This window comes from Aphidius gifuensis, linkage group LG6 (assembly GCF_014905175.1).
Source record: "Aphidius gifuensis isolate YNYX2018 linkage group LG6, ASM1490517v1, whole genome shotgun sequence".
NCBI classification, from domain to species: domain Eukaryota; kingdom Metazoa; phylum Arthropoda; class Insecta; order Hymenoptera; family Braconidae; genus Aphidius; species Aphidius gifuensis.
In genome coordinates, this window is record NC_057793.1 from 3,554,260 (window position 1) to 3,575,822 (window position 21,563).

A 21,563-nucleotide genomic window follows, 5' to 3' on the forward strand; every position below is an offset into this window, starting at 1 on the left:
GAAAAGTGAAACAATTTGTAAATGCGCAAGCGTCAACGCGCGACATTTTTAAATATATAAAAAATTCAATATTAATTCTAAAAACAAGACTTTTTTTATTTCTTTTTTTTTCTTTCAACTCTTGTTTTAATTCCCTAGATTAATTAATAATTTAAATAACAAGTTAATATGTACTCAGTATTACGTCAATTGTTAACTCCCATTATTCGCGTGTCATTTAAAAATATCTGCATTCATATATATGTCAATGTATATTTTATAATTTAAAACAGTAAAGGAGTGTGTTAATTTTTCAACAACTGCATGTCAGATGTTCATTGTGTTCTCAGTGATCAACGATCTTTTTACCTGGCTTGTCACTGTGCAATAAAGTTAGAGAAGAAATTTAAAAGAAAAAAAATAGTTAACACAATCACAACAATTATTTAACTATTTTATAATTTTATTAAAATATATCAAGTATATTTAAAATAATGAAAATTGCAATATATATTTGAATGGGTTACCTGGGTTACGATAGATCAAAACATTAAACTGCAAAACTATAGTCAGTTGCAGTATAAATGTCTTGTTGCATGGTCAACACAATGAAAACCACAAAGTGCAATCAATCATCAACTTATTCATCTGTTTATTGTGGTCAAAACAAGACCACCATTAATTTATCTTTTATATTTCATCGATAATTCAATACAACAAAAAAAAAAAAATCTAAAACTATTCATCTTTTTTTATATTTAAAAATGTCTGGAAATAGATCGATAATCAATATTTTTTTATTATGGATTTTATTCTGTGACACAGTTGAATTTGGTAAGTAAGTCTTTTATAAAATTTAAATTTGTAAAGAATATTATAAAAATAAATAAAAGAAAAAAAAAATAATAATAGGGAGTGTCATACAGTTGAATAACGAGAGAACAGTTGACCCAGTTAATTTGCGTTGTGTTAAAAAAAATAATGATAATAAAAATAATAATAATAATGATGTGAGCGAAAAAAAAAAAATATAAAAATTGAATAAGAAAATGTCATTGAAACTCTTTTGATTTTCATTGTTAATCAGGAAATTCTATTGACTGCTACAAGTGTGTCTCAGTTGGGGGTGATGACAAAGAATGTGATGATCCTTTTCATAACAATAGATCGCTTGATTATTTTGAGTCTCCTTGTCTTGGTGGTCGTAAAGGTAGAGATGGCCTTTTTCCAGCAACATCTTGTGTTAAACTCAATGGAATATTTGGTATTTTTTTTTTTTTAAATATCTAATTAATTATATATACAGTAATATAATTTATTAATTTATATATTACAGATGAAACTGGAATTTCATTGACAATAAGAGGCTGTGCTTTAGACAGTGGCACATTGACAACCGACACTGAGCTCATTAGAATGTCACACTGTGGTGCATTTTATTTTAATGAAAAGTAATTAAATTATTATTATTTTTTTTTTTTTAAATATAAAATATATACAAGTGTTGATTTGTTGTATAATGTTGATGTTTTTTTTTTAGATATGTCAGAGGATGTGTTCAATCATGCAATGATTATGATGGTTGTAACTCTTCAGTATTGAAAAAAATTAACTCAATTATTTTTTTAACAAGTTCATTTTTAATTGCAATTCATCAACATGTTATTTAAATTAGAAAAAAAAAAAACCTTGTGTTAATTATTATTATTATTTTTAAATGCTCACTATTATCGCACTGCCTGTAAGTCATCTGCCTCAATTTATTAATAACTATATATAAAAATTATTTTTAATGAAAAGTATAGATTAATTAATTATGGTCTTTTTTTTTCTATATAAAAAATATTATGACATGTCAGTTATTATTTATAATATAGGTATATTACAAAACAAAACACAAATGTATATTTTAATTTATTATAATAATTATGTGAAAAAGGTTAATATAGTTTTATTTATTTTAAAATATTTATTTTGACATTAAACACACGATGCAAGACATCGCAAATTCTAGTGATCAAGTCATTGAATTTTTTGATGGTATGGGTAAATTTTTTTGGGAAAGTGGTGAATTATTATTGGATATATTTCTTGAATTTTGTCGTCGTTCAATTGAACTTGTTTTGGTTGTGTTAACCTTGATACTTGGTATATTATGTTTTTTTCGTGATTCTTGTGTACATGCTATTCGCACATTTTGCAATGCAATATGTGGATTAATAAATATTATAAGTGGTATTGATTGTGAAGATCTTGAAGATTTTGCATCAGCTGGTGTTGTATTTATTCTTTGGTTTTTTGCACTTAAATTTTTACTACATGCTATTGATCAAGTAAATATATATCCTTATTAATTTTATAATATTAAATAAATATATTGTGTATTTTAAATTGTTGATATTATTCTAGACAAGAGAACGTTATAGTCCAAAAAAATTTCTAGTCAAATTACTACAAGCAACACTGCAAGATAATAAACTTGAAAGTCCAAAATCATGTACGGACTTTGATGACAACACATGGTTGTATAATCAAAATCCTATTAAAAAAAAAACAAGTGGAAAAAGAAAAAGACGTAATTCAGCAAGACGATAAATTATTATACTATAATAAATAATAAAATAAATTACATTTTTTGTTTTTTAAAATACATTATATATATTTTATTTATTTATTTATTGTATAACAAATATATGTAAAAAATAACTTAATTTTAATACAATAATTATTTTGGATTCGCTCATTATTATGTACACATTAAAATTACAAATATTGTCAGTGTTAATTATTTTTTTTTTTTTCCCAAAAAATGTTAAAAAGAATATTTTAAAAACACGATTTTAATTAACGCGTGTATATAAATAAATTAAAATTTAAATTCAAGTCTTTAAAATAATTGAAAAATAATAAAACATTGCATAAAAATTATTTTTATAAAAAAAAAAAAATTAAAATTGAATATTTTTATCAATAATTAATAATTAATCACTGACTATTGTTATTGTTAATTTATATTCTGGCCATGAAAAAGTCCTTGGTAATTGAATCTAGATAATAAAAACAAAAATATATTAAATATAAAATTAATTTATGAAAAATTTTAAAATACTTACTTGATCAGTTGAATTAAATAGCTGAAATTCATAAGCCATTTTTTCAGCAAGTTGATCAGGTATGAGAACTTGTAACCATGGTCCTTGCAGTACATATGGTCTTTCACATGAAACAAGTGTACCAGTTACTGATGGTGCAACCATTGTTATTGCTGAATGTGAAAGAATTGATTTAAATGTAAAATGACGTCCATGCATGACTCTTCCTTTAATTGCAAGTGGCAATAAACTTCCAGCTTCTAAATTAAATGTCAAATGTAATCCAATCAATGGTTTTAATATAAAACTATCATCAAATGATGAATCATTATTATTATTATTATCATGTTCTCTTTGTTGTTCAATTGATAAATTTTTATTTATTTTATCTGTTGTTCTATTTTTTTCAATTCTATCAATATCATCTTTTTCACATATATTATCATCATCATCTTCATCGTCATCATCTGATTCATCATTTTTTTTTTCTCTGTATTTTTCATCATTATTATTATCTGACATTTGTACCCACCTACAAAAATATCAAGTCATTACATTAGGATGATAGAAAATAAATAAATTTGATTGACAAACTTACCAACACTTTGCAGAAACACCACTTAAATTTGAACCTTCACGTTCAATACCAGTTTGAATTTTTTCAGCAACAGTTGGATCCTCTTCCATAATTGAATGTTGACGATTTGTATTTGTCAAAAGCCATGGACCACATCCTCTTGTTGTTTTCAATAAATTAACAACACCAAGACCATTCCAATGTTGTGCTGCTTGTAATTCTTCAGATGTTGCACCAATAATTTGTACAAATGTAACATCACCATGTGGTGTTGTTAATAAATTTGGTAATTGTGGATCTTTACCCATTAATATTTGTGTTATACGTCCATTACCATTACCCAATGGTGCATGCCATGATACATGATCACCTGGTAATAACATATTACCAGAATTAAATACATATTTTGCTAATTGTTGCATAACATTTGCTGGCCATGTTGGTGGTGTTGTTTCATTTATTTCACGTACAAGACGAAATGTTAGCTCAAAACCAAAACCACTTGGACGTCCTGGACCACTTTTTGGATGTAAACGATTATCACCATGAAGATCTGATAAACCTAAACTGAAAATTTTACAAAAAAGAAAAAAATTAAAAATAGAAAAATCTATTATTGTTTCCCTAAATTTTCTTCCGGTTAAATTATTTCCGTTTCCGTTTGTTTATTATTTTTATTTATGTATATTTTTTTCTTTTTCTTCAAGTATTTTTATATGTTTACTATTCATTCATAAAGGGGATACACCCCATTTTAATTATAATCTATTTTTGCCTCTTACACCCCATCATCTATAAATAGTGCATGTGTCTGACATTACCAGTCGGGCACACGACATCAAACGCGCGGTATATATCTTGATGTGTCTGGCAACCAGAGAAATATCACTTTTTTTAAATTTTTTTTTCTCTTTAATACATATCCTCTTTCTTCATTAAGTTTTTTTTTTTTTCTTAATATCCCCTTGTCACCCACAAAAAGAAAAAAAAATAATAAAAGATCTTTGTCTTTTTTTTTCGTTGAAACATCTTCAATCAATGCAATCTACTAGTTTTTTTTTTATTTTTCTAACAAATGTTTTTTCTTATCATTTAATTGTTTTGATTAAATTAATTGTATTGTTTTTTTTTACCTGATATAATGCCAGTGTGGTGGAACACCAAGTTCTGCACATCCTGGATTTTCATACATACTTATGTAGTCAAGAGGATCTGGACCACCAAGCCTTGAAAAAAAATTAAATATATTTATAAAGTGAATTGGAAAAATTTGCTTTGTTTACTTGCAAGACAATGAAATATATTAACATACTTTGAAAACAAAAAATGAATTTAAACATATGTAAAATAATGAAAAATAATGATGATTATTATTACCAGTACTTGATGATTGCTGTGACAGTTAGTGGATTACATTGATCAGGATATATTTCTTTGCAAACATTGTGCAAAGCGTCTAGTCCAAATGCCCGAGGTGAGGGAACCTCATTTTGATGCATGGCTGGCATACCTCTTGTAAATTCCTCTTTTTCTCTCATATTTCCAAACATCAAAATAATTATATTAATAAACAACAACAATCACTCAATGATGTCAACACTAAACTTGATTAATATTAATTACTATTAAAGCTATTTATTTAGTACGAGATATTAAAAAACACAATTTATATATTATATATTTTTTATTGTATGGTAATTTTCAAGCCTAACAAAAATAAATCTCTGGACCATCCGTCACTGCTGGCTTCAATATTACTCCGTTTTTATTTTTTTTCCTCTCATGATGGAGCCCAGGCAAAAAGTGACAGAATCACAAGTAGTTAAAATTTTTAACGCTAGATGTCCAAGACAACCCATCATCATCATCAAGTATCATGATGATGATGATTAAAAAAAAAAAATCATGATAATAATTTTAAAGCATGCAAAAGCATGTTTTTTGGTGTATGTGCCTGTTGAGTTGTGTTCAGTTGTGTTGAGTTTATAAAAAAAATTTAAAGGTTATAAATTGTGTTTTTAATTTTTATATATTGTTTATAAAAAAAAATAGATTAATAAATTATTTGCCATGGCATCTCTTGCACCATCAGGTAAAAGTTGGAAAGAACATAATAAATTTCATAAAGAACAAAAAAAAAAATGGCGTGAAGAAAAATTAATAAAAAAAGCAAAAATAGAAGAAGCACAAGTTGTTGTTAAAAATGAAAAAATTGAAGAAGAAAATAAACAAAATATACTTAAAGTATCAACAATGAGTATAGCAATACCAGGTTCAATAATGGATAATGCACAATCACCAGAATTACGTTCATATTTAGCTGGTCAAATAGCAAGAGCAGCTGTTATTTATAATATTGATGAAATAATTGTGTATGATGATCAGGGTGATTTAACTGATGATGAAAAAAAAAAAATTAAAAAAGATGCTGTACATGGTGAACAGCGTAGATGTTGTCTTCAACTTGCTAGAATATTACAGTATCTTGAATGTCCTCAATATTTGAGAAAATATTTTTTTCCAAAACATGATGATTTACAGTATGCTGGTTTGATAAATCCACTTGCAGCACCACATCATTTAAAGCAACAAGATGAATCATTATATCGTGAAGGTGTTGTTACAAATAAACCAATTAAAAGTGGACATGGATCACAAGTTAATGTTGGTCTATTGAATGATGTACATATTGATAAAACACTTCAACCAGGCTGGAGAGTTACTGTTAAAATTCCACCAGAACAAAATAGTACAAAACGTTTAAAAGGTACAGTTGTATCACCAAAACTTCCAAGACTTGAAAGTGGTATATACTGGGGTTATACTGTTAGACTTGCATCAAATTTATCACAAATATTTTCAAGTTGTCCATATGAAAATGGCTATGATTTATCAATTGGTACATCTGACAAAGGTAAATCTGTTAAATCTGTACCTGAAAAAAGTCTCAAGTATACACATGGTCTTATTGTTTTTGGTGGATTAAATGGTATTGAAGCTGCATTAGAAAATGATCCAAAACTTGTTGTTGATGATCCATCATTGGTATTTGATCAATATCTCAATACACGTTCAAATCAAGGCTCAAAAACTATTAGAACTGAAGAGGCATTATTAATATCACTTGAAGCACTTGACAGTAAATTTAATCCTATTTATCCACCATTACCAGCTCCACAATTTCCAAGTGAATCTAGTAATAATAATAATTCAAATGACAATGATAAAAAACAGCAACAAAAAAATTCCATTGATAATAATTTACAAGATGAAATTAATATTAAAAAACGAGTGTATAATTCAGATTCCAGTGATGATGATGATGCCAAGGACGACGACGACGACGAAGATGATGATAAATCAAACTGATAAAAAAATTAAATAAACATTTGTATATTTTTTTTTTTAAATATCAGAAAAATAAATTTCACATTTTTTTTGTTATTGAAAAATATAATTAAATTTGTTTTGAGTTTTAATTAATGTTTAGCTAGACAATAATTAACACTATTTTTAAGAGTAGCAATAACTTTGGCAGGTTCACTTGATCCAGTAACAGCTGTTCCAGAAACAATCATATTTGCTCCAGCCTAAAATAAAAATTATTAAATTAACATAAATTTAATTTACAAATAATTATCAATTATTTAATACCTTGGCACAAACATCAATATTATTGATACCAACACCTCCATCAACTTCAATATCCAAACTTGGATAATTATTTCTAAGCCAACTAACTTTCTCCATCATTGAATCCATAAATTTTTGTCCACCAAAACCTGGCTCAACTGTCATAATTAAAACCATATCAGCCATGTCTATGTAGTCAACTACAACATCAACTGGTGTTCCTGGTTTCAATGCAACTCCAACCTTAATTATTATTAGAATAACAATTAAATATTTTTATATTGTATAAATAGTTGATTATTTAAATACCTTCATGCCTGCCTCTTTGACCTTTCTGCATATATCAGGTACACAATCAACTGGCTCTACATGAAATGTGTATTGATCGACTCCAGCATCAGCCATTGAATTTATCCACTTGATCCAAATGTCAAAGGTTTATTTTATTTATTTATTTTTTAACAAACAATACAGATAATTATTTTAGAAAAAAATACTGACCTGTTCTGGCTTTGACACCATCATATGAGTTTCAAAAAATGCATTTTTAATTTTATTTCTCAAACACTTGACAACTGGATGTCCAAATGTTATATTTGGAACAAAATGTCCATCCATAACATCCAGATGTAAATAATCAGCTCCATTGTCTAATAGCTTTTGTGATTCTTCATAAAGTGATGATAAATCTGAATTTAATATTGATGGTCCAATTTTAGCTGTCAATTGTTCTGACATTTTTTTTGTTTTTTACAACAATCAAGCTTTCCTACAATTAAAAAAATTATCAATGTTATTTGTGTCAAGTCTATAACTTGTGTTACCACTGGTTACCACACTGATAAAACTATTGGAAAAAAAAAATAATTATCAATGATAATAAATGCAAAATTATAAAAAAAAAAAAAACTTATGCAACAAAAAAAAAAAAAATGAAAATAATAATCAACATTAAAACACGTGGCATATAATTGGGTTAGAATTCTCATTATCATCAAGTTGTAATTATTCACCATCATCATCAACATCATAAAAATAATAAAAATTTATTATTATAAATTTTTAATTACCTGGGATTTAAGCTGGATAACAAGGGGTGGATTGAAGGGTGTATAAAAGTTGGTTTTTACATCAATAAAATATTCAAGGGTAAGGTTGTTATTGTTAGTTATTGTGACGTCATTTTTTAGTTCATCATGGCGCAAGTCTGAATACGTATAATATTATCGTGAAGCCGAATATAATGAGAGAGGGAAATTGGCACCGGATTTGGCTGGTTGGTAGCTTCTAGACGGTCCAGTCTCTTGAAGAGTCTGGCATAATTAACATCAACCAACTATTAATTATCATTCATTAGAAAATTAAATAATTAATTTAGAAAAAAATATTATATCATCATGAAATATATACTTGTTACTGGTGGTGTTATCAGTGGTGTTGGTAAAGGTGTAATTGCCAGTTCTTTTGGTACAATTTTAAAAAATTGTGGAATCCATGTAACATCAATTAAAATTGATCCATATATTAATATTGATGCTGGTACATTTTCACCATATGAGCATGGTATGTAAATTACAATAATATTAATTTTTATATTTTTAATTATTAATTGATAATTACTCCAAATTTCGTTCTAAAAAAATTCAATCAATGTAAACCCCATGTGGTACAGCCATTTTGTTTTATCTAATTTCGCGCGCACATTTTAAATCACGTGATCAATTATTAGAGTGTATTTAAAAAAATATATTTAAAAAATTTTCAGGTGAAGTTTATGTACTGGATGATGGTGGTGAGGTTGATCTTGATCTTGGTAATTATGAACGTTTTTTGGATGTCACTTTGCATAAAGATAATAACATAACAACTGGTAAAATTTATCAAAATGTTATTAACAAAGAAAGAAAAGGAGATTACTTGGGTAAAACTGTACAAGGTAAATAAAATAAAAACCAAAAAAAACTAGGAAATTATCTAGATGATATGATGCAGTTTTGTTTATTTAATTATTTTTTAATTTTTAGTTGTTCCACATATTACTGATGAAATTCAAGAATGGGTAGAAAAAATTGCTTCTCGTCCAGTCACTAAAGAAATTGTACCACAGGTAATTTAATTTTACAAATTTACACATTCGTTAAAGAAAAAATAATAATTTTAATAATGATTTTTAATTGTTATTTTGAAGGTCTGTGTGATTGAGCTTGGTGGAACTATTGGTGACATAGAAGGCATGGCTTTTGTTGAAGCATTTCGTCAATTTCAATTTCGTGTTAAAAAAGAAAATTTTTGTTGTGCTCATGTGTCATTGGTACCTCAGCCACGTTCAACTGGTGAACACAAAACAAAACCAACTCAAGAAAGTGTACGTGTATTACGTGGATTGGGTCTTTCACCAGATTTAATAATTTGTAGATCAGAAAAGCCATTTGGTGAAACAGTTAAAGAAAAAATATCAAATTTTTGTCATGTTGCAACTGAACAAGTTATAACAATTCATGATTTATCATCAATTTATAGAGTTCCATTGTTGATGGAAAGTCAAGGTGTTATTGAATTTTTAAATGAAAGATTAAAGCTTGAAATTCCTTCACTACGTCCACGTCATTTTATGCGTAAATGGCGTGATCTTGCTGAAAGAATTGATCATTTACGTAAAGATGTTAATATTGTACTTGTTGGAAAATATACTCAGCTAGAAGATGCATATGCATCTGTTACAAAATCACTTCAGCATGCATCAACTGAAGTTGGATATAAACTTAAATTAAAATATCTTGAAGCTGAAAATTTAGAACAAAAAACATTACAATCAAATCCAGTATTATATCATGAAGCATGGCAACAATTATGTAAAAGTGATGGTGTTATTGTACCTGGTGGTTTTGGTAAAAGAGGCATTGATGGAATGATTGAAGCATGTAAATGGTGTAGAATAAATGATAAACCATTATTAGGTATTTGTCTTGGTCTTCAAGTTGCTGTACTTGAATATGCACGTAATGTATTAGCAATTAAAGAAGCTAATAGTACAGAAATTGATTCTGATATTGATGAAAAAAATAAATTTATCATTGAAATGCCTGAACATAATGGTGATGAAATTATTGGTGGTACAATGAGACTAGGTAAACGTATTACAAAATTTAAACCAGATAATTCAGTTATAAAACAATTATATGGTAATGTTGATCAAATTGAAGAAAGACATCGTCACAGATATGAAGTTAATCCAGAATTTGTAACACAACTTGAAAGTTCTGGATTAAAATTTGTTGGCACAGATACTGAAGGAAGAAGAATGGAAATTTTAGAACTTGAAGGACATTCATATTATGTTGCAACTCAATATCATCCTGAATATTTATCAAGACCATTAAAACCATCACCACCATTTTTGGGATTAATATTAGCAAGTACTGGAAAATTGAGATCATATCTTGCACGTGGATGTCGACTATCTCCAAGACAAATGAGTGACAATGATTCTGATGATGATTTTATTGTCGATGATCATTTAAATCAAAATAATAACAATAAACTTTCAATACCCAAATCCAATTAGATATATTATTTACAAAATCTTTTGGTAATAATTTTTTTTGATGATGATAGAATTAGGTGACATGTTTTTTCTTATTTATTATTATTTTTTTTAATAGATAATCCAATCATTGTTTTGAAATATTGTGATGCTGATTTTTTTTTATATTGTATCAATTGTGATGTGGACATTGCACACAATAATCGTACTTTAGAAACATAACTTCTTCCTTTTTTTTTTTTTTTTGACCAACAGGATTAAAAAGGATTAATTATTTGTCTGAGACTGTGTTAATAAAAACAATAAACAATATCTCGTTTTTGTTACTATATGTACCATATTGTGATTTGAGAGAAAGTAATGAATTTTGTAACCGATTTATAAGCTTTTCTTTTTGATAATGCTTAGGAAAAAAGGATGTTTAATTTTTTATGTAATACTTACTAATAATTATTCATGGAAAAAATATAGATAACAGTTTTTTGGAATGTATAAGAGACGTTTTGGTTTTTTTTTTTGTACAAGTTTATTTATTGAAAATTCTCCAACATATTAATGCTCCATTAATTGAGACACTTGGAAATCTTGCAGTTGTATAAAATTACAAATTTTCCATCATTAAAAAATTCATCTATATACAGATTTTTTTTTGTTTCGTTTTTTCGATTTTTTTTTTTTGACATTTGTATTGATTATTTTTGCAGTGCTTATATATATTTAATCGATTACGGCAGAGATTCAAAGGATGGATTTGAAAAATTAAAAAATAATAATAATAATTTTTTAAAAAATACATAAATCATTACTTAAAAAATATAAAATTAATAAAATTAAGAAAAAAAAAAAAAACAAAAAATAAAATGCTGTTTTTGGACGGTAAAAAATTACATTCTAATACTGAGATTATAATTTAAAAAAAAAAAAAAAACAATTTTTTCTTTTCTTATATAATATCTAAAAAAAAAATTAAATTAAATTGATAATAATTTTTTAATTAATTTAAAAATCATTCATTTGTAAATAAAAAATTTCCATCATTCGATTTTGTCTTTTTTTTTTTTTTTTTTGGAGTCACCGGTATTATTGATATATTAAATTATTTTTTTCTGATTATAAAATAATCTACTATTAAAAAAAAAACATTATCAAATTAATAAAAAAAATATTTGTATAATAATAATAATAAATCTTAGATATTATTTAGTTATATGATAAATTAGGCTTTATAATAATTGAATGAAATAAAAAATTGAAGATAACTTTGGCCAAATAAGACCAAAGCTGGAATATTTTGGTAATAAAATTTAAATAAACCATTCTTTTTTCTTTTGAACTTGATGACCAGTTGTTGAATGAACAACAGCAGAATCAGGATCCAATGCCATTTCTGCACCTTTGTCTTCTTGTGTAAGATATTCGCCTTTGTGTCTTGATTGATAACGTCCAATAAGTATTGCCATGATAATTAATGCAATAATAATAAAAGCTAACACACCACCTAATAATGCTGTATCTGTTTCATTGTATGCTGCACGTAATTTATCTTCATCTAAATCAATTGGTGGACGTGTTTCTGGTATATCTGGTGGATGTGTTACTGGTTCAACACCACAAAAATCTTCAGTTAATGGTGCACCCAATGATCTAACATTACCAGGACCATTTTGTTGAAATAATAATTTTAATGGATAAATATCATCAAATTCAACTCTTGATATACAACCAACAAAACCTTCAGTCATTGTTTCATTTTTTCCAATATACATATATTGTATATTATTAAATTGTGCATCAGCTGATGCTTTAATATCAAAATTAAATTCTTTTGGTTGATTATCATCAACTTGTAATACCATTGTTGCACCAGAATTTTTTCTACTAAAACGTAAATCATGATATTGTCCCAAGCCAAAATGTTTCATTGATAATATAACTTCTTGTCTTTCAAAACCAAAATCAAATACAACACGTAATGAGCCACTATTTGATACCATTATTGTTAAATATTCACCAGATACATTTGAAAAAAAACCAAGTAAAAAACCACGTGGATTTGTTGTTGTAAAACCAACACGTATTTTTTCTGATATTGTTGATCTCCAACTACCACTAAAATCATATTTAATCATTGAATTTTGTCCCATATTAACACCAATTTCATCAGCACAAATTGGTCCTTTAAATGCTGTCCATCTACAATCACAACTATAACCATCATACTTTTCATGACAAGTACCATTATTTAAACATGGATTACTTTCACATTTACCAATACAATTTTCACTAACACCATAAATACCACGTCTTGCATAAGTTCTTAAATCTTGTTGTTTACCATTTAATAATAATGCTCTAATACAACCAACAAAACCATCACGATAATCAGTTGTTGCACCAACAACAAAATCAGATGTTAAATGTAATGCACGTACTGGACCTGGTGGTTCTTTTAATTCACTTTTTAATGCACCATCAAGTACAACACGTGCTTGTTTACGATTTCTTTCAACAGATACTGAATGCCAATTATTATCAGTAAGCATATATGATGTTTGTAAATTAACAGTTAATGGACCATCACCAGCTTGATATTGAAATTGTAACTGATTACCACTTGTTATTGATATTTTAATATAATCAGTTGGTCCTTTACTATTTATAATAACAGCATCAGGCATTGTTGTTTTAAATTCAAAATAAATATCACCACTGTGTCCCATATCAAATGTGGGTAAATTAATTGTTGCATCAGATACACGAAATGTAACGACATTTTTAAATAAATCATCACCCTCACAAATAAGTGATCCCAATGTATATCTACCTTCTTTTTCATCCAATGGTGTACCAGTATCACCAAGACGTAATTGACGTACTGGTAAATATTCTTTTTCTGTAATATCACCACCATCTTCAAACCATCCCTCAAGATCAGAATCACAATTACACCATTTTGTTGGATCAGCACAATTACCAAGTACACCACATTCACATTTTCTTGAACCAGGTAATGCACCACCCCAATAATCCATTTTTTGATTATTTCTACTTATCCACCATGAATTTGGTCTAAATAAATCCATTTGATTAACTGGTGTATTAAATAACTTTGAATGTTTACATGCATAATTAATACGTTGTCTACATGTTGTTGATCTATTTAATAGAGCTTCAATTTGATCAAAATTAGCATCATAATTAATGTCTTGTATAAAACTACCAGGTTCATCAAAACCATCAACTGGTGTTGATAATTCATTGCTATGTCTAACAACAGTCATAACTCTACCATCAGCATAAAATTCACATGTTACTGGAAATGGCTCTAATGGACCACTACCATCAACATCAATTTTAATATCAGCACGTTGATTAACTGGATTCATATTTTTATATGCTTCACATGATAATGAATTTAATGATGTATGACATACAGCACCAGTATAACCAGTATTTGAACAATCACAATAAAATTCATATGAATTTTGTCCACAAATACCATCATGTTTACATGGATTTGGATTACATCTATCAAGCATTTGACATGCATCAAATACTATTTCATTTTTACAACAATAATCTTCATCTTTCCAATCAGTTGGAAAACGTTCATTACCTTCAATTCTAATTGCTCTCATACAACCAACAAAACCAGTATTACTTGATTCACCAAATATACCACCACCAATTAAATATACTGAACCAGTTGATATATTTAATATACGTTTTGTACGCATTGGTCTACTATCAACATTTAATATTATACTATTTTTTGATACTGTTAATATTATTTGATGCCATTTACCATCATTAAATTTCTCATCAAAATTATCAAGTATTACGGCTTTTTCATTATCTGTTTTAATTTGTATTTTAATTTTACCATTTTCTAAAAATAATTTTATATAATCTTGACTTGTTAATGATGTAAATTTATGATATACAATTAATCCACGTTCTTCATATGTACGAAATGCAAGTGATACATTCATTGTTGGTGAACCTTCATTATATGCTTTTAATATTGCATGAGTTTTTGTTGTTAAAAATGTAACTGGTATCATTTGTGGTTGTGGACATGCATATATTGTATTAACACGATGATATTGTAAATTTTCACCAGTAGCATCAGCATCAATCATACTTTTAAATAAACTTGTTTGATTTAAAAAAAAATTTTCAATACAACCAGTAAAATTTTGTGTTACTTTAAGACCATCTTGTATATTTGGTACACCACCAATATATAATGCACGATTTAAATCTAAACGATGAAATTCACCAATTATTTTACCTTTAACAAGTACACGATCAACTGAAAAATTTATATCTTTACGATTTCTTGATATTAATACATCATGCCACATATTGTCATCAAGTAAACTACCAACAGAAAAACTTGTTGTTGTTTTTGAACCAAGATCAATATTTAGTAACATACGATTATCACGTAATTGTAAAGCAATAAAATCACCCTGTGTACCACGTGAATACATTAATACACCATCAGCATTATTTGTCTTGAAACGAAAACGTATTGAATGATGATAAGTCTCAATTGGTTCACGTAAAAGATCCATTCGTACAAGAGATGTACCATTAAAATTTATCACATCAGATTCTAAATAAAATTAAATAAATAAATAAATTAGATTTTTTATTATTACAGCTGGTAAATATTTTAATTCACAAAATTTTCTCACCATAATTACATCCATAAAGTTCAACCCTCATGGATATTCTGTCTCGCCAGCGTGTCGGATTTATTCTTATCCATTGAGCTATTATAGGCACATCAAAACGATTCAATTTTATTTTGTCAGCATTTATATTACCTTTGAACATCTGCGAAAAAATACGTTAATAAAATAAACATCAAATTTTCTATTCTACTATTTGAGAAAAGAAAACATAAAATTTTTTTCATTTTGTTATAAATTATATTAACACATAGATGAAAAAAAAAAAAAAAGTTATTGTCATGCTATATTGTTAATTTATTTTGTTATTTGTGCAATAAAAGCTGAAATATTTTTTTATTATTATTGTGTTTTGATTATTTAAAAAATTTATTTATTAATTATTGCATTTGTAAAATTAAAAATGTATTTTCTATGATTTGGTTTTATTTTTTTTGTTGTTTTGTTAATTGTGTTAGTACCTCTTCTACACCATCTTGGCCTTCATAACTTGTCCAGGCTTGTCCATCATCAGAATAATCAACAATATATTCAGTTACAAATTCTTGTGTATTTGCTCTGCCACGAGTTGCAATACTACGAATTTCATGTCTCATTCCCAAATCCATTGTGAGATGTTGATTGTAAGTATTATCATCAGGTGTCCAAGCACTTTTACCTAAAAGCCCATACCCATGTCCAAGTGTCAAAGTTAGAAAGATAGAAAAAAGTAGAAAAATAACAACTCAAAGAAATTTTAGTAAAAAAAAGGAAAAAGCAAAACAGGCAAATTGTGCTATAAAAAATTATTAATTAATAAATTATTTCATGCACTTGTTAAAATAATAATTTCATTATTACATGCATTGTTATTGTGATGATTAATTTTGTTAGTTGTTACTTGATGAATCCAGATGATTTTTTATTGTTATTTTCAATTTTTAAATTAATATAGTTTGTTATTATTTTTCTTGTTATTACAGTTGCTTGTCATTGTTGAGATAAATTACCTTTGTGTTGCCCTCTTCTTCTTTGTAATCAACATAATCAAGATTATTAGTTCCATAGCTGATGGAATATTCCATAACATATTCTCCATAATTTTCACGACCTTGTGTCGCAATCATTGAAATATTCATGACTTGACCCAGGTCTATTATCAAGTACTGATTTTTGTCATTGGTACTTGCTGTCCAAGCTTTTTCGCCTATTTTATAACAACACACACACATGCATACAACTCAAACTTAATTTTTCAAATATAACAAAATATATTCAAGTGCAAAAAAATAAATGAAATAATTAATAATAAAAATTTTATCTGCTCGAAGAATTATTTAATTTATAATTTAGAAAAAAAAATAGAAAAAAAATAATGGCATACACAAAAAAAAAGAACTAGCTTTAAAATATTTTTATTAAAAAAAAAAAACAAAAATACTAATCTAATTTTTATAAATAAATAAATAATTAATTAGATAAAACCCACTGACTAAATTTAATATTTTTTTTTTTTATTTAATAATTTTCTTTACAATCATTAATTTGTTTTATAAAAAATTTAATTTATTTCATATGAGATGGTTTTTCCAATTTTCTAAAATAATCATCACAAAATTGTTGATCTTCATTGGAAACTGGTACAGCATTTTCCACAAGATGATGAAAATTTAATTCTTCAAATTGACAATTATTTGATAAGCCAGTTGTGTTATTATTATTTTCAGCAGCAAACACCAATAATGATCTGAATTAAATATAAAATTTGAAATTAATCTTTGATAATGTTTAATTACAACACTATCAACACAAAGTTTTGAACTCGTATGAAAATCTAAATTTTGTAAATCAATAACAATTCCAATACCAAGTGCTTTAACATAACTTTCTTTCAATGCCCAATGACGACAAAACATTGAAATTTTTTCAGCATCAGTTGTACTACTATCACCATTAATTTCAATCCATTCATTTGCTGAAAAATTACTTTTCATAATACGAAAAAATTCAGTCAATGTTTTACCACCACTGTATTCAAGTTTCATAATATCAATACCAATTTTATTGTCATTCATTTCACCAGCAATAACTGTAAAATTACCTTGATGTGATACATTAAAATTAATTGGTATATTTATATTATTTATCAATATTGGTCTATTATTATTATCACGTGATAATTTAATTTCATCATATGGTATTGATGAATATTCATTTATAAATTTTCTCATCATTAGCCTACCAGCAAGTGATGCTTTGACATCTTTACGAAATACAAATTTATTTAATCTTTGTTTTTCATCATTTTGTATACATGATGATGCTAAAAGTAAATCTTTTTCATTTGGACACCAATCATGCCAATTGAATGACCATCTAACACTATTTTTTGTCATTTTATTTAATATATATTTAATCATTAGCTATAATTATTATTGGCTTCTTTATTATTTTCTTTTGATCACTCTTGATTGACATTAATTTTCACCTGAAGCAAACAGATGATCCAAGCTATAATTTTTTTACTTTTTCAAATGGATGATTGTTAAAGTCAGTGGGTCATTAATTAAACATTTCAATTATATATTTTAATTAAACGTGGGCTTGATATTTGTTTTATAAATCTCTCACAAAAATAAAATAAAAAGATACTTTTAAAATCAAAACATTCAATATAATAAATTCACAACATCGAGCAGATATTAACTACTAAATAAATAATTAAAAATAATTTTAGCAGGGTTTATAATTGAATAATAATTATTTAAATAAATTAAATATAAATTTTACCATTAAGAACAGCATCTGTTGGTTCTCTGTCTTTCATATATGATGTTGCTTTCAAATGTGCTCTGTCCAACAATGCATCATTACAATCATAATCATCTAAAAATAATAACAATAATAATTATTATTAAAATATTGATAAATCATAAAAATAAAAGTATGTCATTATTTATATTGAATAAACAATACAGTAAAATTTATCTAGAACAATGTGTAACCATAGAAATAAATAAACAATATTTTTAATCCATAAAAAAATAATGTAAATAAATTATTACAATTAAAATTTATAAATAAATAAATGAGTCATCATTTATTAATCATGTAAAAGTGAGTAAATTAATTATGACGCAATGTTTTGAATAGAGAAAAAATTGGGCGTCGTTTTTTATTTACAAATTTAAAGTAAAAAAAAATGGTCGTATTTTGTTTGCATGATTATTATTATATAGGATAATAATAATGTAATAATTAATTGTTAGATTAATTATTAAATAATATTTAGAGCCACATCAAGTCACCAAGATGACGGAATGGGCTTGGTCTGTGAGGAGTCACGCTTGAAATATGTTGCGTATACATCAATTTATATATTGTAATTATTAAACTGGATAAATTGTCATTTTTTTAATACTTACATGCTGTTGTAATTGGTACGACAATTGCCGTTAATAAATATCCAATAAAAATGTAGATATTCATAGTGACATTTCTTGTAAATATAAATTTTTTAAATTTATTATTGATTAATCAAGTCAATTACTATCACTTTTTTATATTTAATAAATAACTTTATGATAAATAATAATATTTATTAAAAAATATAACAACGAAATTGTCAACTCGATTCACGAATGACGGTGAATCACAGTGGTGGAGACTGGGAGAGACAGGGAGAGAGCGAATGAACGGCTATCCAATGGGTGGTTTCGTGTCGTCACTGGACAAATGGACGCCCTAGAAATTCAACTGCCTGTACTCTACTGGCTGAATTAAAAAAAGCTCCGTAGGTGTCCGTAGGTTTATTTACTAACAATGAGCAAAGTTGGTCATTGCCGTGTTAATGCCCTCAGTCGGCCATGTTGTGGTCAGTTGTTCATTTGTTTTTCTTGTGTTCGGACGTGAAATTGTGTTAATTCGGAGCAAATATTTTTGAGCAAATTTATTGTATATTTTAAAAATTAAATCATGTCAGTGAAAGTGTTTAATAATAAAGTGGAAATATATTTGTGATAATTAATAAAATAATTGATAATTTATCTGTAAATTATTAAACGTTAACGACGTGTGCCGTTTGCCGGTTTTTACTTTTTAGTTGCCGCGATTTATGAATATTGTTTTGTTTTTTTATTGTTTTTAATTGTTTTCGAGTGTTTAATTATTATTTAACTGATATAATCAAGTGTCATTGATTAAAATTAAGTGATTCGACCATGTTAATGACAATTTTTAGCTCCGAAATTTTAACGACAATTTTTTGTGAAAAAAAATGAAAAAAAAAAAAAATTAATTGGAAGGGGAATTCTGGGAATTGAGTGGGTAACGAAGATTTTAAAAGTCAGCCATTTTTATTCTCGGTCGGTATTGTCAATTTCAGTTGTACCTTTTTTTTTTTTAAATATTTTTTTGAATAATTATATCAATGACAATTTTCAATGGAAAAATATTTGGATTATATTTTTGCTGTGACATGACTGGTGAGTAAATATTTTTATATAAAATATATTTTAAATTTAAAAATTACTGAAAAAAACAAACCAAAAATTTTTTTATAATAATTATTATTTAAAAAATAAATTATTTTATTTTTTGCTATTATTCTTTTGTTAATTTTTAACTTGACACAAGTGACCCAATTATTTACCCGCAACTTTGGTCTTTTTTTTTGTTTATTTATTTATTTTTTTTGATGTCACACATCAAGTTGTGGGTGGTCGAAGAGTCCTGTCCCATTAATTTACTTTTATTCTCGTAACTTTTAATTTATTATATTATTAATGTTGATGCGGGTAAAAAAAAAAAAAAAAAAAATGAATAATAAAAAAACAACTCAAAATGCAGTACAATTGTGTCACAAAGTAAAATCATCAAAACTTTTCTCTCATCAATAATCCAAGTCTCAAGAGAAACTTAGGGAAAAAAAAATTCAAGAAGAACAAGAAGAAGAAGAATATATACATTAAAAAAGACTTGAAATACTCGACCCACGATTAATTTATCCGGATGAAACTTTATTTATGATTTCTAAATGAGAGTTTTAAAAGATTTCTTTCATTAAATTGCTATTTACAAGTTACAATAATTATTATTGTTCAACATTATTCGCATCATGCTCAAAAAGTTTAAAGAACAATTAAATTATTCATTGATATTTTACATTAATAATAAAATAATAAATTAACTAAAAATTATATTTCTATTTATCATTTAAATTATAAAAATTAATTTAAAAAAAACATCAGTACAGTAATTTATGTGTTTATTACAAACACATGTTTATAAACGGTAGTTTATATGAAATATATTATTCATATAAACTCCGAGTACTCGATTGGTTTTGTGTTTATATATACACTAGAGACTTGACGCTATTTTCGTTACCTACGATGAGATTGCAGTGATTCAGATTTCAGGCAGGCCAGACAAAGCACAGACAAGGGATGCTGCAAGCGCGCGCGAGAGAAAGAAAGAGAGAGAGAGAGTGTAAGGATTAGGGGGGAAAAAAATAAGAGAGAGAGGGTGAAAATATCTGTAGATATGTCGTTGGGTTTGTAGATAAAATGAAATTACACAGTGAGTCCGGAACCACCACAGTGTTCACATACATATATATGAATAGATAACTTTAGAGAGAAAGAGGAGAGACAAAAAGGAGGAAGAGGTGATTCCCTAGCGTCTGTTTCTGGGTTGTCGGGAGACTTGATTTATAACTTCCCGAGGATCGAGGTATATTTTATGTTCATGGAATATACTACTACTACTACTACTCTATATTAGTATGGAAAATAACAGTTTGCTATTTGCCCCTTTGACCAGCTGTTAAATTATTTTGTTTTTTTTTTTTTTTCATAATAGTTTTTTTTTTTTTTTTTATAACTCTGTCTTGTATAAAACTTATCAGACAGTCAAAGTATATCTTTACTGTATTGTAAAAGAAGATTTTATAGTCCACCAGGTGCCAATAGTGCAGCCCATATTTTTATGCGAATTTCGAAATAATAATATTTAAGTATGACCCTTGGATATATATTTAAGCTGTTTCTATATGCAAG

The 21,563-nt window shown here is 26.6% G+C and overlaps 7 protein-coding genes across 9 annotated transcripts; 4 read left to right on the forward strand and 3 right to left on the reverse strand.

The window, feature by feature from the left end:
• The first annotated feature begins 73 nt into the window (after positions 1-73).
• Positions 74-1,921, forward strand: LOC122858924. The gene is made up of 4 exons (XM_044162160.1): positions 74-813; positions 1,067-1,243; positions 1,316-1,430; positions 1,520-1,921. The coding sequence occupies exons 1-4, from the start codon at positions 744-746 to the stop codon at positions 1,647-1,649; spliced, it is 492 nt and encodes a 163-aa protein (XP_044018095.1). The 5' UTR covers positions 74-743; the 3' UTR covers positions 1,650-1,921.
• Positions 1,881-2,574, forward strand: LOC122858923. Its single transcript, XM_044162159.1, has 2 exons — positions 1,881-2,312; positions 2,389-2,574. The coding sequence occupies exons 1-2, from the start codon at positions 1,971-1,973 to the stop codon at positions 2,572-2,574; spliced, it is 528 nt and encodes a 175-aa protein (XP_044018094.1). The 5' UTR covers positions 1,881-1,970.
• LOC122858920 (suppressor of fused homolog) lies at positions 2,567-5,414 on the reverse strand. The gene is made up of 5 exons (XM_044162157.1): positions 5,026-5,414; positions 4,782-4,874; positions 3,670-4,215; positions 3,093-3,603; positions 2,567-3,026 (listed from the first exon to the last, which is right to left on the reverse strand). The coding sequence occupies exons 1-5, from the start codon at positions 5,196-5,198 to the stop codon at positions 2,961-2,963; spliced, it is 1,389 nt and encodes a 462-aa protein (XP_044018092.1). The 5' UTR covers positions 5,199-5,414; the 3' UTR covers positions 2,567-2,960.
• Positions 5,415-5,563: 149 nt separating this feature from the next.
• Positions 5,564-7,008, forward strand: LOC122858921 (putative methyltransferase C9orf114 homolog; the record flags this gene model as incomplete). The annotated part of the gene is made up of 1 exon (XM_044162158.1): positions 5,564-7,008. A coding segment is annotated over exon 1 (1,290 nt), but the record flags the coding sequence as incomplete, so codon positions are not given.
• A 17-nt stretch (positions 7,009-7,025) lies between these two features.
• LOC122858925 (ribulose-phosphate 3-epimerase) lies at positions 7,026-8,495 on the reverse strand. Its single transcript, XM_044162161.1, has 5 exons — positions 8,352-8,495; positions 7,783-8,050; positions 7,591-7,698; positions 7,303-7,524; positions 7,026-7,238 (listed from the first exon to the last, which is right to left on the reverse strand). Exons 2-5 carry the CDS (start codon positions 8,017-8,019, stop codon positions 7,128-7,130), a joined length of 678 nt encoding a protein of 225 aa, XP_044018096.1. The 5' UTR covers positions 8,020-8,050; positions 8,352-8,495; the 3' UTR covers positions 7,026-7,127.
• A 31-nt stretch (positions 8,496-8,526) lies between these two features.
• Positions 8,527-11,397, forward strand: LOC122858927 (CTP synthase-like). The gene is made up of 4 exons (XM_044162166.1): positions 8,527-8,844; positions 9,047-9,217; positions 9,306-9,388; positions 9,470-11,397. Exons 1-4 carry the CDS (start codon positions 8,679-8,681, stop codon positions 10,844-10,846), a joined length of 1,797 nt encoding a protein of 598 aa, XP_044018101.1. The 5' UTR covers positions 8,527-8,678; the 3' UTR covers positions 10,847-11,397.
• On the reverse strand, positions 11,389-19,271 carry LOC122858926 (neurexin-4). 3 transcript variants are annotated; one of them, XM_044162165.1, is made up of 6 exons: positions 19,095-19,112; positions 18,930-19,064; positions 18,295-18,390; positions 16,515-16,711; positions 15,529-15,670; positions 11,389-15,446 (listed from the first exon to the last, which is right to left on the reverse strand). In XM_044162165.1, exons 2-6 carry the CDS (start codon positions 18,991-18,993, stop codon positions 12,130-12,132), a joined length of 3,816 nt encoding a protein of 1,271 aa, XP_044018100.1. In that variant the 5' UTR covers positions 18,994-19,064; positions 19,095-19,112; the 3' UTR covers positions 11,389-12,129. The 3 variants fall into 3 exon arrangements, with proteins under 3 accessions (XP_044018100.1, XP_044018099.1, XP_044018098.1); XM_044162164.1 differs by having other exon boundaries at positions 18,930-19,271; XM_044162163.1 differs by lacking the exon at positions 16,515-16,711 and adding an exon at positions 15,987-16,183 and having other exon boundaries at positions 18,930-19,191.
• Positions 19,272-21,563: the final 2,292 nt, after the last annotated feature.

Coding starts and splice junctions, on each gene's coding strand:
- LOC122858923 (XM_044162159.1), top strand. CDS start 1,971: ATGCAAGACATCGCAAATTCTAGTGATCAAGTCATTGAATTTTTTGAT. Junction 2,313..2,388: donor TACTACATGCTATTGATCAA/GTAAATATATAT, acceptor ATATTATTCTAG/ACAAGAGAACGTTATAGTCC.
- LOC122858924 (XM_044162160.1), top strand. CDS start 744: ATGTCTGGAAATAGATCGATAATCAATATTTTTTTATTATGGATTTTA. Junction 814..1,066: donor CTGTGACACAGTTGAATTTG/GTAAGTAAGTCT, acceptor ATTGTTAATCAG/GAAATTCTATTGACTGCTAC. Junction 1,431..1,519: donor GCATTTTATTTTAATGAAAA/GTAATTAAATTA, acceptor TTTTTTTTTTAG/ATATGTCAGAGGATGTGTTC.
- LOC122858926 (XM_044162164.1), bottom strand. CDS start 18,993: ATGAATATCTACATTTTTATTGGATATTTATTAACGGCAATTGTCGTA. Junction 18,391..18,929: donor CGTACCAATTACAACAGCAT/GTAAGTATTAAA, acceptor TATTATTTTTAG/ATGATTATGATTGTAATGAT. Junction 16,712..18,294: donor AACAGATGCTGTTCTTAATG/GTAAAATTTATA, acceptor GTTATAAAATAG/GCGAAAAAGCTTGGACAGCA.
- LOC122858925 (XM_044162161.1), bottom strand. CDS start 8,019: ATGTCAGAACAATTGACAGCTAAAATTGGACCATCAATATTAAATTCA. Junction 7,699..7,782: donor TGGTGTCAAAGCCAGAACAG/GTCAGTATTTTT, acceptor ATTTGGATCAAG/TGGATAAATTCAATGGCTGA. Junction 7,239..7,302: donor ATATTGATGTTTGTGCCAAG/GTATTAAATAAT, acceptor TTTTTATTTTAG/GCTGGAGCAAATATGATTGT.
- LOC122858920 (XM_044162157.1), bottom strand. CDS start 5,198: ATGTTTGGAAATATGAGAGAAAAAGAGGAATTTACAAGAGGTATGCCA. Junction 4,875..5,025: donor ACAGCAATCATCAAGTACTG/GTAATAATAATC, acceptor TTTTTTTTCAAG/GCTTGGTGGTCCAGATCCTC. Junction 3,027..3,092: donor TATTTAATTCAACTGATCAA/GTAAGTATTTTA, acceptor TTTATTATCTAG/ATTCAATTACCAAGGACTTT.
- LOC122858927 (XM_044162166.1), top strand. CDS start 8,679: ATGAAATATATACTTGTTACTGGTGGTGTTATCAGTGGTGTTGGTAAA. Junction 8,845..9,046: donor ATTTTCACCATATGAGCATG/GTATGTAAATTA, acceptor AAAAATTTTCAG/GTGAAGTTTATGTACTGGAT. Junction 9,218..9,305: donor CTTGGGTAAAACTGTACAAG/GTAAATAAAATA, acceptor TTTAATTTTTAG/TTGTTCCACATATTACTGAT.